The 15,131-nt window shown below is 49.6% G+C and overlaps 1 protein-coding gene across 6 annotated transcripts in view; it reads left to right on the forward strand.

Annotated features, from left to right (window-relative positions):
- The first annotated feature begins 14,868 nt into the window (after nucleotides 1-14,868).
- MACF1 (microtubule actin crosslinking factor 1) overlaps nucleotides 14,869-15,131 on the forward strand; it is a 251,868-nt gene continuing 251,605 nt past the window's right edge. For 5 of the 6 annotated variants that reach the window (XM_034753976.1, XM_034753977.1, XM_034753961.1 and 2 more), the window contains exon 1: nucleotides 14,869-15,103. In XM_034753976.1, the coding sequence (XP_034609867.1) occupies nucleotides 14,884-15,103 (220 nt within the window). In that variant the 5' untranslated portion in view covers nucleotides 14,869-14,883. The remainder of the gene's footprint in view (nucleotides 15,104-15,131) is intronic. The other variant, XM_034753973.1, reaches the window with a different exon arrangement.

A 15,131-nucleotide genomic window follows, 5' to 3' on the forward strand; every position in this document is an offset into this window, starting at 1 on the left:
ACCGAGCATATAATGGCAATTGCGACTGACTCATAACTAGAGCGGTGCTAGTGGAACAGGCGGGTGCGACTGTGATAATTGCTACTTTGCTAAATAAACGTCCTGACAGACTCTGAAAGAGAAGAGATGTGTCTAAAAGGCAAAAAAAGCGCAAGGACGTTGCAGTGTCAGAAGTGGCAATCAGGGCTAGTTCAGGTGTCGAAGGAAATATTTAAATCTATCTAAATACTTCTGTCTCCCAAGTGGCTCTTTAGATCATTCCACAATCGACTTGCTCTGTCAACGGCTGTTCATGCAGCAGAGAGCTAGTGGCGATGATAGTGGTAGTGACAGCAAGAACCAAGAAGGGCTGAACCCTTCGTGTTGGTTACCGCTGTATTTGAAATTTCAGTTCATAAGCAAAATAAATGAAACCTGGGGAAAAATCCCAGTTCAGAGAAAGATAAAAATACACCCAGGCAATTCCTGGAAAAATGGAGATAGTATCTTTATCTCCTGATGGGTGAGTTGCAGTATTGTGGAAGTTTGTTTTGAAACACAAATACTAGGAGTGAAGATCAGCCATAATTTAAGTATGTTTCCTTGAATTACAGGAAAATTTTGGCCCTGAAACTCCCTGGCTGAACGCCAACAGGCAAACGGGACCTTAAGAGTCCCCCAACTTTTTGGGCAAGTCACAAGAAAAATCCTAAAAGGAGGATGTTTTCAGTGTATATTTTATATGAACTTATTCTCTAGTTTTTTCTTCATTGGGATTTTATTGGCTTGAACCTAAAGTATGAAACCCTAGACATAATCTAGAGAGACCCACAAGGAAGGCAGAGAGCTAGGACAGCGCAAAGACCTCTCCACAGAGGTCCATCAGAAATCCTTGGAGATTTTTCTTTTATAGCTCTTAATGTGGATACCAGCCATCCACAACGAGGATTCCCGGAGAATGAGGGACATAACATACTCAGAATTTTAGGGACCAGTTTTTCCAAGTCCTTAGCCACATGAAATCAACTCATGTGGAGAAACCCTTGGAAGAGATTTACCTTGTCCTAGGCCTTGCCTACACTAGAAAGAGATTGCTTGTATAACTACAGCAGTCTGTCTATCTTACTGGCAAACCCTCCTAGAGGAGACCCAGTTTATACTGCCAGAAAAGTTATTTTTATACCAGTTCCCACCTCAAAAATTAGCCCTTCTTCTTCTTCTTGCCACTTTCCTATTTGGGGTCAGTAATTTTTTTATAGCCTCCATCCAAAACACAATTGTATACTTGGCTTTCATACCAATTGATCTCTCTACCATCCTCTGATATCCAGTCCATGTACTGAGTCTTTGACCTCCCGCCTTGGTCATCTTCCCTCCACGATCATTGCAAGGGCCATCCTACCAATATAACTCTCGGGTCTCCACTGGACATGTCCATATCAACATAGCCTAGCCTGCCTCAACTTGTCTTCAACTGGGGTAACCTGTGTTAGGCCCCTCACAGACTCACTTTGTTTCCTATCACAGAGTGTCCCACCATCTCATCATCTTCATTTCCAGAGTGGGAAGCATACGGATTTCTTTTCTTGTGGCCTGACCAGTCTCTGGTCTGTACATTAGGAGGGGTCGAATTACAGTTTTAGACTCTTTGCTTTTAATTTGATTGATATCTTTTTATCACAGAGAACTAGGATTGGCTCCTACCATTTGACTAAGGAGCTTTGGTACAAGAAACAAAGCTATTCTGGGAAAAGGAGGTTTTTTTTGCTGGTATAAGTGCGTCTACACTAAGTTTTTGCCGGTATAGCTGTGTCGGTCAGGGGTGTGATGTTTTCACTCTCCTAACTGACATAGCTATTCCAGCAAAAATGTTAAGTGTTTGACTCACTCACACCATTTTTCTGTAATCCCAAATCATCCAGGAGTGGATCCCCATGTCACACATTTACTGGGGTGACCTTTACAGAAGCTGAGACTGCCTGGATCTAGCGTAGGCCTCTATCAATGTGGTACTTAAGCATAGTATCATCTGCAATGGACTTTCTGTGATGTTCAGTGGCAGTCAAAAAAGCTAACAACCTTTAGAAAAGGGATAGATAAGACAGAAAAATATCAAAATGCCACTGTATAAATCTATGGTATGCCCATGCCTTGAAAGCTGCACTAAGTTCTAGTTGCCCCAGCTCAGAAAAGAGATTTTAGAATTGGAAAATGTGCAGAGAAGGGCAACAAAAATTATTAGGCGCATAGAGCAGCTTCCACATTAAGAGAGATTTAAAAAGTCTGGGACTGTTCAGCTTTAAGGGGGGATATGATAGAGGTCTATAAAATCATGAATGGTGAGGAGAAAGTGAATAGGGAAGTGTCATTTACCCTTTTACATAACACAAGAACCAGGGTTCACCCAATTAAATTAATAGGCAGCAGATTTAAAACTACCATAAGAAGCCCTCTTCCCACAACACACACTCAACCTGTGGAACTCATTGCCAGGGGATGTTGTGAAGGCCAAAAGTATAACTGGGTTGAAAAAAGAATGAGATAAGTTCATGGAGGACAGGTCCATCAATGGCTATTAGCCATGATGGTCAGGGACACAACCCCATGTTCTGGGTGTCCCTAAATCTCTGACTGCCAGAATCTGGGTCTGGATGACAGGGGATAGATCACTTGATAATTGCCCTGTTCTGTTCATTCCCTCTGAAGCAACAGGCTCCAGCTACTGTTGGAAGACAGGATTCTAGGCTAGATGGATCATTGGTCTGACCTGGCATGACCTTCCTTATGTTCTTAGGAAGCTCCCAGATCAGGTTCTCCAGTACTGTCTGGAACAGATTTTCCATGATATGGAACCATTCAGGACAGGTTTTCTGTCGTTTGGCACCATGTAGAGTAGGTTTTACGTTACTAGATGTCATCCACAGCTAACTTTCTATAACCTGGAACCAAATGGAATACACTTTCTTCATCTCACAACCAGAGAGGACTGAACTAGTTCAGAGAACTGTAGGAACATTTGAACCTCAGGCTCCGGGCGGGACCCTGAGGCACTGTGTTTTGGCAGCTACGTCTCCTGCCTTTGACAAATAAGTTACGTTCTGACCTGGCCATAAAGGATTGATCCCATGAGGGAGCCATGCTGGCTTAATACACACATTCCTCCTGCTCCAGAAAGTGCTGCATTAGTGTTTCTAGATGTGTCTGTGGCTTCCTAGCAGCCACTTCAGTTCCTATCTGCCTCTGAGACAGAAAACAAACAACTCACAGAATGTGAATAATTTATAAAAAGGGAAAGGAAAAAAAAGAGGCAGGTTTGATAGGTGGAGCCTAGCGAAGTGATGAACGAGAGAGCCCCGGGGACAGATCCTCAGCTGGTGTCGATTGGCATAGTTCTATTGAACTCCACAGGGCTAGGCTGATTTGCACCAGCTGAGAATGTGACCCCTGGAGTTCTGCACAGACACCGCATTTGTCATTTCCTTACCACCTCGCTTGCAGTTGGCTGCAGTATTACTTAGCAATGATCCTACCAGCCGAGCATCTCAAAGGGCTCTACAGACATTTGTGAATTAAGTCTGACAAGCCCCCTATGATGGAGGTAAGAAATCTATTCACTTTCTCTGCACCATTCCTGACTTTATAGACGTCTACCATATCCTCCCTTAGTCGTCTCTTTTCCAAACAGAACGGTCCCAGTTTTTAAAATCTCTCCTACTGTGGAAGCTGTTCCATCCCCCTAATCATTTTTGTTGCCCTCCTCTGTACTTTTTCCAAGGTGCCAGTTCATGCCAATGCCTTGAGGCCTCAACTGAACATTGACAAATGCAAATGTACTTTTTCCAATTCTAATATATCTTTTTGAGATGGGGCGACCAGAACTGCACGCAGTATTCAAGGTGTGGGCGTAGCATGGATTTATATAGTGGCATTGCGATATTTACTGTCTTATTATCTATCCCAGGGGTGGGCAAACTTTTTGGGCTGAGGGCCACATCAGGGTTCCGAAACTGTATGGAGGGCTGGGTAGGGAAGGCTGTGCCTCCCCAAACAGCCTGGCCCCCACCCCTGATTCACCCCCTCCCACTTATCGCCACCTGACTACCCCCCTCAGAACTCCTGATCCATCCAACCCGCCCTGCTCCTTGTCCCCTGACCGCCTCCTTCTGGGACCCCCCCCCCCCCCTACCCCCCCCCCCAGGCCCCCCCCCCCCGCTCCCTGTCTGCCCCATCCCCTATCCATACCCCAGTCCCTGACTGGTCCCCTGGGACTCCCACACCTATCCAACCGCTCGCTGTCCCCTGAGTGCCCCTGGGAACCCCTGCCCCTTATCCCCCACCCTGTCCCCTTACCATGCCACTCAGAGCACCAGGACTGGCCACCGTGCTGCCTGGCTGGAGCCAGCCACGCTGCTGCGTTGCCCAGCAGGAGCTCGCAGCCCCCTGCCCAGAGCGCTGCTGGCACGGCAATCTGAGGCTGCAGGGAAGGGGGGACAGCAGGGGAGGGGCCGGGAGCTCAAGGGCCGGGCAGGACAGTCCCACGGGCTGTAGTTTGCCCACCTCTGGTCTATTCCTTTCCTAATGGTTCCTAACACTCTGTTAGCTTTTTTGACCGCTGCTGCACATTGAGCGGATGCTTTTAGGAAACTCTCCACAATGACTCCAAGATTTCTTTCTTGAGTGGTAACAGCTAATTTAGATCCCATCATTTTGTGTGTAGAGCTGGGATTATGTTTTCCAATGTGCATTACTTTACATTCATCAACACTGAATTTTATCTGCCATTTTGTTGTCCATTCACCAAGTTTTGCGAAATCCCTTTGTAACTCTTTGCAGTTAACTTTGGACTTAACTATCTTGAGCACTTTTGTATCATCTGCAAACTTTGCCATCTCACTGTTTACCCCTTTTCCCAGATTTGTGACTAAGTTGTGTCAAGCTGTCTGGAGTGCCTCAAGAATGTGAGTACCAACCTTGTCAGGACAGACTGTGAAGAAGCAGGACCCACACCCCAAATTGATTGTGACTTCTATATTAAGATTTCACCAACCAAATATCAAGTGTTAACTCCTCAGGCATTACCACATCCTTAACCTGGAGTCACAGACAGTCCCTTTGGGTACTCCAATCTATCTTGCCACCCAGGTATGTTTGCCTTTGTGATACATGGTCCCTTGCACCAAAAAATCACAACAATATTCAAATTACTCCAAGTCCCAAAGGACCAGTCACTTACCCCAGGTCAATTGCACTTTAGATCCTGCACCAAAGACAACACTTGTAGCCGATGTTATTACAAATTGACTAAAGATTTATTAACTAGGAAAAGGAAATAAGAGTTATTTACAAGGTTATTTACAAGAAACTTCTATAATAAACAAGCTCTATATGGCCTTTAGGGCTAACCCAGGCTAAGCACCGGGGAACTTTTGCTTATGCTTAGAAATCTTGCTCTCCCTAAACCCAAGCAGCATAAAAACTAAGTTTCCTCCTGTCAAGGATTTTTATTCCCTTCCCCTAGAATTCAAGCTGATGGGACAAATCCACCAGCACCTCTCCTCTTCATGGGTGCAGGGGGAGCAATCAACAAAATCTTTTGTCTTTTGATGTTCCACAAGGGCTTCTCTGATGTCTCTGGGCCTTTTGTTGGGCAGGAGATAACTCTTGCTATGTCAAACTAATATTTCACACTTGGTAATGCTTCTCTCCTAACTGTGTGTGTGTGTGTGGGGGAGGGGTGCATATTACAGTTTCAGAGCAAATACTTTTACAATTACAGAGAAAACACTTAAATACTGCCTTATAACATGCAATACAGGTATTAATGGGTAGCGGGTGAACACCCACTTTGGGGAGGCTAGCCCACTGGCCCTGCCCCTTCTGCCCGAGTCCCCACCCCCACATGCCAGAGCCCTAAACCCCCTCTCCCCCAGCCACCACAGCCAGCCCCCCCCAGCCCCAGGCCGAATGCTGGGCCAGGCCGCTCCTTTCCGTGCCCTGCCAGGTCAGTCCCAGTGCTGGGCCGGGCCGAGCCACTCCCCCGGCCCCACCAGAGTGCTGGGCTGGGCTAGTCCCAGCACTGCACCAAGCCGCCCACCTCCCCTTTACCCCCAACTGCTGGGCAGAGCTGCCCCCACCTGAGCGTTGGGTAGAGCCGGCAGCCCCGCCCCCATCTGAGCTGGCGGCCCCAGTGCCCAGCAAGCCACCTCAGTCCCCCGCCAGACCCCCATGCCTGGCGCTTGCTTGCAGCGTCCCTCCTCATTCCCCTGCCCCCAAGAAGAAGCGACGCGGTGAGCAGCAGGGATCGGGGGGGGGGTGAGGGGTGGAGTGCAGGTAGACAGGTGACAGCAGCAGCAGGCGGTGGGTGGGGACCTCGATGAAGGGGCAGGGCTACTGCGGTCCCATTGTCCGTTGAGGGCGGCTGCGCCAGGGAACGCTTAACTAACTTCCCTGGCCTATTATACCCGCCGCCCATGCAGGTATTATAAGTGAGATTAATGCATACAGCAATTTACAAGCATTTCATAAAGTCTAAACACATTCTTATCAATCTAACACCTATTTGACCAGTACTAACACACGGGTGAGCCAGACTGGTTTCCAGCTATGCATTTGTCAGTGTTTAGTTGAGGCCTTGGAGCCTTGGCATGAGCTGGCACCAGGTCCGCTAGCATCACATGTTGAACAGCACTGGAGTCCCGGTCAGATTCTTGGGAGACCCCGCTATTTACTTCTCTCCATTGTGAAAACTAACCATTTATTCCTACCCTGTATTTCCTGTCTTTTAATAAGTGACTGATCCATGTGAGGACCTTCCCCTTATCCGTTAACTGCTTATTTTGCTTAGGAGCCTTCGGTGAGGGACCTTGTCTAAGGCTCTCGGAAAGTCCAAGTACACTATATCCACTGGATCACCCTTGTCCACGTTTGTTGACCTCCCTCAGAGAATTCTAATAGAGGGGTGAGGCATGATTTTCCTTTACAAAAGCCATGTTGATTCTTCCCCAACAAATTGTGTTCGTCTATGTGTCTGATAATTCTTTACTATCGTTTCAATAAATTTGCCGGTTACTGAAGTTAGGCTTACCGGCATCTGATTGCCAGGATCGCCTTTGGTGCCTTTTTAAAACATCAGCATTACATTAGCTATCCTCCAGTCTTCTGGTACAGAGGCTGATTTAAGTGATAGGTTACATACCACAATTAGTAGTTCTGCAGTTTCATATGCGAGTTCCTTCCAAACTCTTGGGTGAATACTATCTGGTCCTGGTGACTTATTACTCTTTAATTTCTCAATTTGCTCCAAAGCTATTGACCCCTCAATCTGAGACAGTTCCTCAGATTTGTCACCTAAAAAGAAAGGCCCAGGTGTGTGGAATCTCTGTCACATCTTCCTCAGTGAAGACCAGTGCAAAGAATTCATTTAGCTTCTCCGCAATGGCCTTGTCTTCCTTGAGTGCTCCTTTCCCCACTGATTGTTTGGCAGGCTTTCTGCTTCTAATGTATTTAAGCATTTTCACTGTTAGTTTTTGGGTCTTTTGCTAATTGCTCTTCAACATTTTTTTTTGGCCTGACTAATTATACTTTACACTTTACGTTCCTTTCTATATTTCTCAGCGGCAGTCTGGAACAGAACCCAAGTCTCCTGATTTCCAGTCTAGTGCTTTATCCTCTGGTTCTCAACCAGGGGTACGTGTACCTCGGGGGTATGCAGAGGTCTTCCAGGGGGTACATCAACTCATCTGGATATTTGCCTAGTTTTACAACAGGCTATGTAAAAAGCATTAGCAAAGTCAGTACAAATTAAAATTTCCTACAGACAATGACTTTATACCGCTCTATACTGAAATGTAAGTACAATATTTATATTCCAATTGATTTATTTTAGAATTATATGGTAAAAATGAGAAAGTCAGCAATTTTTCAGTAACAGTGTGCTGTGACACTTTTGTATTTTTATGTCTGATTTTTTTAAGCAAGTAGTTTTTAAGAAAGGTGAAACTTGGGGGGTATGCAAGACAAATCAGACTCCTGAAAGGAGAACAGTTGTCTGGAAAGGTTGAAAGCCAGACTAGGTCCAGCTGCTCTAAAGAGAGATCAAACTATCTATCTTATTATTGTTGTTAATATTTGTATTACAATCATACTCAGGAACCCATTGTGCTAGGCGCTGTAAAGACAAATAACAACGAAGGCACTCCCTGCCCCAGACAGCTTGCAGTCTAAGTGTGAGACTGGATGAGACAGGCAGACAAAACAGACAGACAGATGGGGCAGGCAAGGATGAGGTAAGAAAATGAACAGAGCTTAGCAGGAAAATAAAAAATCTGTCTGATAACGGCACCCATCCCTGCGGTGTCTGAGCAGCTCCCAAAGAATAAAGCAGAAATAAAAATCAGTCGAAAGACCTGGAGCCAGTGTTACAAAGGCACCTCATGGGTTTTACAAAAATGCAAAGTAAGTTCGGTGCCTTGAGTGCTCATGCGCTTTTGTAAATCCTAACACCTGCCTATTGGCATCTTTGAAATCCCTTTGAAAATCTGATTCTTTGGAAGTCTAGCTTTCTTTAGTGAGGTGGCTAAGACATGAGAATAGCACCTGCTGTACTCTGACCCAACCCCCCCACCCCCACCTGCTCTATTTATAGGGGATGCTGGGTGCTGATGTAGCACATTCATCTTCCCACTCCGTAAGCCTGAGCACATGACTCCCCGGAGCCTTTTTATAATGTCCCCGTATTCATTAGTGTTCTGTAATGTGCTTGATCGCCCATCGCGAGGCACAGGCAGATTTTTAACATATGTTGTTTGCAGAAGAAACAAAGGAAAACCACATGCCTCCCAATGAAGAGGCAGCAGCCCTGCTCCCAAGGCCAACGTCTGGGAAAAGGGAGGGGTTTTGTGCCATACCCTGGAGGTTAACAAACTTGAGTCCCTAGCCCATAACAGTAATGAATCCCAGAGTCCAGGGCCCGCTCCTGAGAACACCCTTTGTTATTATTATTATTATTATTCCTTTGTATCACTGTAGTGCCCGAAGACCGCAACAGGACCAGGGCTCCATTGTGCAAGGTGCTGTACAAACACTGCCCTCAACTCCTGGGCATTCAATATTAAATATTGGGACAGTTAACTTGAGCACCTACCTAATTTCAACAGCCACTGTGGCTCAGGGAGAAAGCCAGGTTCTCAGATATTGGAAGGTAAGTGCTAAGTCATGTAATATTGTATGTGTAGCCTCAATGGTCCCACACATGTGGCTAATAGAATTTCCTCCGACTTTATGTATCTTCAGTAGCTATATTTGGGTCTGATTTTGATTCCTCTCCTCTGTGCTGACTGCTCCCTCTTCCCATCAGCCTCCCGTTAAATATCTGCAAGAAAATGTGTCACTTTTATGGCATGTTCCTTTCCCCAGGTTGTCTATACTCATATACCATTGCTTTATTTTGTACAGCATCTTTCACTGTATTCCCCAAATAGAGACAAGTAATCAATTATATAGCACAGGAGGAGAAAAGGGCCATTTTCAGATGAGATTTGAAAATAGACGAGGCAGGGGAATGACAAGGAGGCTGTTCCAGAGGACAGGAACTGCCCAGGAGAAGGCTCTCATGCTGGCAGTGGTGACACTGTGTGCTGAGACAGCCGGAAAGGCAGGGGTGGGGCTAGAGAGGGACAGGGTAGGTGGGACAGGCTGGACCATGTGCAATGAGACTTTAAAGGAAGAAGAGGGTGGTTTGGAATGATGAACAATGGATATATAAAACATCAGTCCTCTTATTGACTAAAAACAGGAGGATGGGGGCCAGTAATAAATACCACTCAGTCCATGTGTGGAGGGGACCCTCTTCACACGGCTCTCCCCTCTGATGTAGGGACTCAGCTGTCTCATGTCCCCCTCCTCCCTCACCCCCCGGCCCTCACAAAAACCTCCTCACTTGTCCAGGGATCTGCCCTGATGGAAAAGGCAGGCAGTGGACCTGCTGGGGGAGGAATTGGCAGGCCAGTGGAGGGACACACATTGTCCCCCCTTGCACCCAGATGAGCTTACTGATAAGAGACAACGTGGCCGGTGGGTCTGTTGCCTTTCCCACCAAGCCCACTCCGCAGTGGGGATCCTCCTTTAAAGAGGGTCCTTGGGGTAACTGCAGCCAAGGGAGGCCTGGTAGCACAACTCCAGCTGAACCCCACTGCCCGGCACCAGGCCCAGAGCTGATAAGGACACAGAGCTGCAGCAGAGGCCTGGGGCCAGCATTGGGATGATGCTCGCTAGCCTCTCACTGATCCACAGGGGTCTGCATGGGGCCTGGGGCATCTATGGGGCTTAGGATCAGGTCCAGCAGTTTATTCTACCCTCCTCTGACAGAACAAGGTTGGGGAATCTCTGCCAGGGCATCCCCAGGGAGTTTTTCCCACTGGTTTGACTGGTGTGCTTGCCATGGCTGGATATATGTGTGATCCAGCCTGATTAATTCACAGCTATGTCAGGATAAATTATTTCCCAGGTGAGGCCTTAGGACGTATTTTCTCTCCCCCAGTATTGAAGTCTGCCTCACAGGTGTGATGTGATCATGTCTAGCCCCCTTCTGAAGTACAGCTGTTCCATTAGCTCTCCAAAACACGCCCCATCTCCCTCATTCCAAAGAAGTAGTCCATTCCCGTGTTCCTTTCGCTAGTTGACCAGAATCAATGGATCCTGTAAAGTCCTGCAGACTTTCTCCACTGGCTTGATTTAAATTAATGTTTTAACTTTTGAAATGCAAGTGTGTGAAGGGGTTGCTGGCTGGTTGGTTAGGGAATTTGATTACAAGGGATGAATGGAGGGGACGGTTACATGGCTAGAGAGTTACGGACAGTGCGGAGAATGGGGTGGATAATTAGGGGTGCATGAAAGGAGATAGTGTGGATCAATGGGTTGAGGGGGATAGAGAAAGGGAGATGGGTTGGACTGGGTGAATGGAGGAAGGAGGGAGGGAGGTCGGGGTGGATGAATGAGGCAATGGTGGGTGAAGGTGGATGAATGGGGTGATGGTGGATGGAGATGGATGAATGGGGTGCGGGGATGGTGGGTCAAGGTGGATGAATAAGAACATAAGAACACCCATACTGGGTCAGACCAAACTTAGTCATCTTTTTTCCAAACTGAACAGTTCCAGTCTTTTTAATCTCTCCTCATATGGAAGCTGTTCCATCCCCCTAATCATTTTTGTTGCTCTTTTCTGAACCTTTTCCAATTCCAATATATCTTTTTTGAGATGGGATGACCACATCTGCAGGCAGTATTCAAGATGTGGCCATACGATGGATTTATATACAGGCACTATATGGGGTGGTGAACAGAGGTGGATGAATGGGGTGGGGGGATGGTCAACAGAGGTGCATGAATGGGGGATGGTGGATAATGGGGGGATGATGGGCAGAGGTGGAGGAATGGGGTGGGGCGATAGTGGGGAATGGTGGGCGGAGGTGGATGAATGCGGGGAAGGTGGATGAATGGGAGGACGGTGGGTGGAGGTGGATGAATGGGGGAGGGGATGGTGGGTGGAGGTGGATGAATGGGGTGGGGAGATGGTGAGGGGATGGTGAATGGAGGTGGATGAATGGGGTGGGGCAATGGTGGGTGAAAGTGGGTGAATTGGGTGGGGAGATGGTGAGGGGATGGTGAATGGAGGTGGATGAATGGGGGGATGGTGGGTGGAGGTGGATGAATGGGGGAGGGGATGGTGGGTGGAGGAGGATGAATGGGGTGGGGGATGTCAACAGAGGTGCATGAATAGGGGATGGTGGATAATGGGGGGATGATGGGCAGAGGTGGAGGAATGGGGTGGGGCAATAGTGGGGAATGGTGGGCGGAAGTGGATGAATGCGGGGAAGGTGGATGAATGGGAGGACGGTGGGGGAGGGGATGGTGGGTGGAGGTGGATGAATGGGGTGGGGCAATGGTGGGTGAAAGTGGATGAATGGGGTGGGGAGATGGTGAGGGGATGGTGGATGAATGGGGGGATGGTGGGTGGAGGTGGATGAATGGGGTGAGGGTGCTGGTACATGCTGGGAGGGATGGGAAAGGGGGACAGAGAGGGGGCAGCATGCCCTGGGGGCAGCTCCAGCTTCTGCCGGTAACCCAGACTGGCTGACTCTTGGGGGGCCGGGGGAGGGCAGGCAGAGGCCTGCGTTATTCCCCTGCCCGCGGTGGGTTCGGACTCTGCCTGCCCCCTGGACACGTGGCGGGGGCGAAGCGGATCCCAGCCTTCTCCATCAGGCTGACCCTCCCTTTCCCCCCTTCTCTAGCGCCCTACAAAAAGCCAAAGGAGAGGTGAAGCCCCCCCCCCATTTCGGGTTGTGAGGAGCCCCTTTCGGGGCACTGGCTCTGCAGGGGTCCCAGAAAAACAAGGCGGGGGCATGAGGGACAGCCAGCCCCTGGGTACTGTAGGGAGTGCTCCATGCCTGGGGAGCCCCCCGCTCCGTGCCAGGCTCCCGGGCCGGGGGTGCGGGGAGCCCCCCACTCTGCGCCAGAGTCGGGGAGCCCCAGCTCCGGGCCGGGGGTGCGGGGAGCCCCCATTCTGCGCCAGGGTAGGGAAGCCCCCGCTCTGTGCCAGGGTCGGGGAGCCCCCGCTCCGGCCCGGGGGTGCGGGGAGCCCCCGCCCCGTGCGTTGGCTCCCGGGAAGGGCGGGCGGAGCAGGGGGAGGTGTCTGCGCTCGGAGCGCGGAGCGGGGCTGGGAGCGGCGATGGGCTGCACACGCTCGGATGCTCCTATTCTTCGGGGGGATTTATTTTCTCCATCCTGCCTTTGCAGCGCCCCGGAGCCAGCCATTGCCGGGTGAGCGCCCCAGGGGCCGGGCGCGGAGCGGGGCGCTGACCCGGGGGGCCGCCGCCGGGCGCGGGGGTAAGTGCTGCGAGCCGGGGGGTGCGGGCGGGCTCCTCTCCTCGGCTGGATCCAGGGCAGATGCTCGGCGCCAAGGGGCACCTCTGGCGGCCCCTCCCCGTGCCGGCGGGGAGCGGCGTTTGCAGGGCTCTGTCCTTTGCCGCGGGGGACCAGCAGCTCGATGGCTTTGCCGTCGATAATGTGCAGCTGGCGAGGCTGGGGACTGGGGGGGTGGATTGGGGAATGGGTGGGGAGGGGGCTTTCTGCAGAAGCAGCCCTGTCCCCTGGCCTGATCTTCCCGTGGCATGCACCGAAGCCATTGCAATCCATGCACATTGCTCTCCTCCTTGCACCTGCTGGATTGCCTGATCGCCCCGCTATTCCACTGCCACCCCCCCCCCCGGCCGCCTCACAATTTCCTCCCAGAAAAGCAGCCCCCTTCCCCGGCGGCGCAAACAGGGGTTTCATTCCTTATTCCTGGCTGCCCCTGATGTGGGTGTGTTCCCAAGAAAATGGGGAGAAGAGACATTTTCCCTCTATTTCTCTTAGCATGGCAGATGCAGGCGAACAGGATATCCATGTGCAGCTCCATATTTTAGAGGATTAACATGGCTAATTTTTTTTGGCTTCTCATTGGGAGGTGCATGACTCATGAAATTATTTATTTCTCTTGATTTTTTTTCTCTTTGTTCCTGTTTCGCTGATTACATACTACTACTACTACTGTCCTCGATAGAGACAGCGTCTCCTCCATTACAGATTTTAGGAGTCAGGCACATTTCTTTCCCAGTGGTTCTAGAGAATAAAATATGAGTGATTTAAAATATGTCTTATTGCAAAGTGCTTATTTGCTAGCTGAATATACATTAGACAGACTCACTTGCTACTTAAGATAGGAAGCCGCTGCCAATTTCTTCCTATAATGTTTAATAAAGTGGATTTTTACAGCTGCTCCCACTTTGGGGAAGATCGGGGACAATGGATATTTCTTAGTAGTTTAGATTTGAAGCCTTCTTATTGTCAGATTTAAAAAAATCTTGAGTTTGCTTTGTTGAACTGAGCAAGGTGCGTAGAGCTCCAGTGATACCAACCTATATTTTGGTGGCCAAGACAAGATGGTGCTATTGGACTTCCTATTCGGAGCCCTAGATTGAAGTCATCCTGTAACAGAGAATGGGAAACTGAGGCAATGGTGTGTAAGATCACGAGGCTGCTGTTCTAGTTAGCACTGACAGGCCACTGCTGTGAGGAAGCTCACAGCTTCTGGGAGGCAGTTCATAGGCCAAGAATCATAGCTGGCACTCACAGGGCACTGTTCTGAGTACGTTCACACTGAGTATGTTCTGTTTAGCACTGCAGGGCCCTGCTGTGAGGCAGTTCACACTGTGGCAGACTCTAGTTGGCACTGCTGCGAGGAAGCTCTCGCTGCTGGAATTCTGCATGCGCTCGGCAGGTTTCTGCTTTGAGGACGCTGCCGTGCCAGCTAGTGTTGTCTGGACATTGGTGGGAGGGCCCTCAAGCTGTTGCCCTCCTGCCTGGCTTGGGGGGCAGCTCTGTGCTGGTAGGGCTTTTGGTGGTGTCATGAGAGCTGAGGAAGGGTGAACAGACACATCACATACAATAGCAGCGTATGCTTCCACTCGCACCGTCCTGCCTTAAACCTGCCCTGGAGTGACATCGCTCAGGGTCTCCAGGCCTATTTCAGCCTTTGCTCTTTTCTGCTGAGACCGCCATTTCCACGGGGACCCTGAGTGGGGGCCCACGCCAACGAATTTCCCCTAGGCAGCTGAACAGCCATTAGGTCGTAAGTGCCCAGCACTCATTACTTGCCTGTGTCAAACTGGAACAGGTGGCTTGGACGGGAAAGGATCCCTATTGCAATGCCAACCCCCTGAGCCACCCAGTGGCCACGTATTGGTAGGACCGCTTGGAAAATCCAGAGAAGGTTGCTAGTATCTTCCCATGGAGCTGAACTTCATGTGTTGTTTTATCCACCCACAGATCGCTGTTGTTGAAGAGTAGCGCATTCCTCTGGTGTGGGCCATGTCTTCCTCCGATGAAGAGACCCTCAGCGAGAGGTCGTGCCGGAGCGAGAGGTCGTGCCGGAGCGAGAGGTCCTACAGAAGCGAGAGGTCGGGAAGTCTGTCTCCTTGCCCCCCAGGTGACACCTTACCTTGGAATTTACCCCTGCATGAGCAGAAGAAGCGGAAGAGCCAGGATTCAGTGCTGGACCCAGCAGAGAGAGCTGTTGTCAGAGTAGCTGGTAAGGAAACATGCAGTATCTAGGAATT

The sequence above is a fragment of the Trachemys scripta genome, chromosome 20, assembly GCF_013100865.1.
Source record: "Trachemys scripta elegans isolate TJP31775 chromosome 20, CAS_Tse_1.0, whole genome shotgun sequence".
In the NCBI taxonomy this organism is placed as follows: domain Eukaryota; kingdom Metazoa; phylum Chordata; order Testudines; family Emydidae; genus Trachemys; species Trachemys scripta.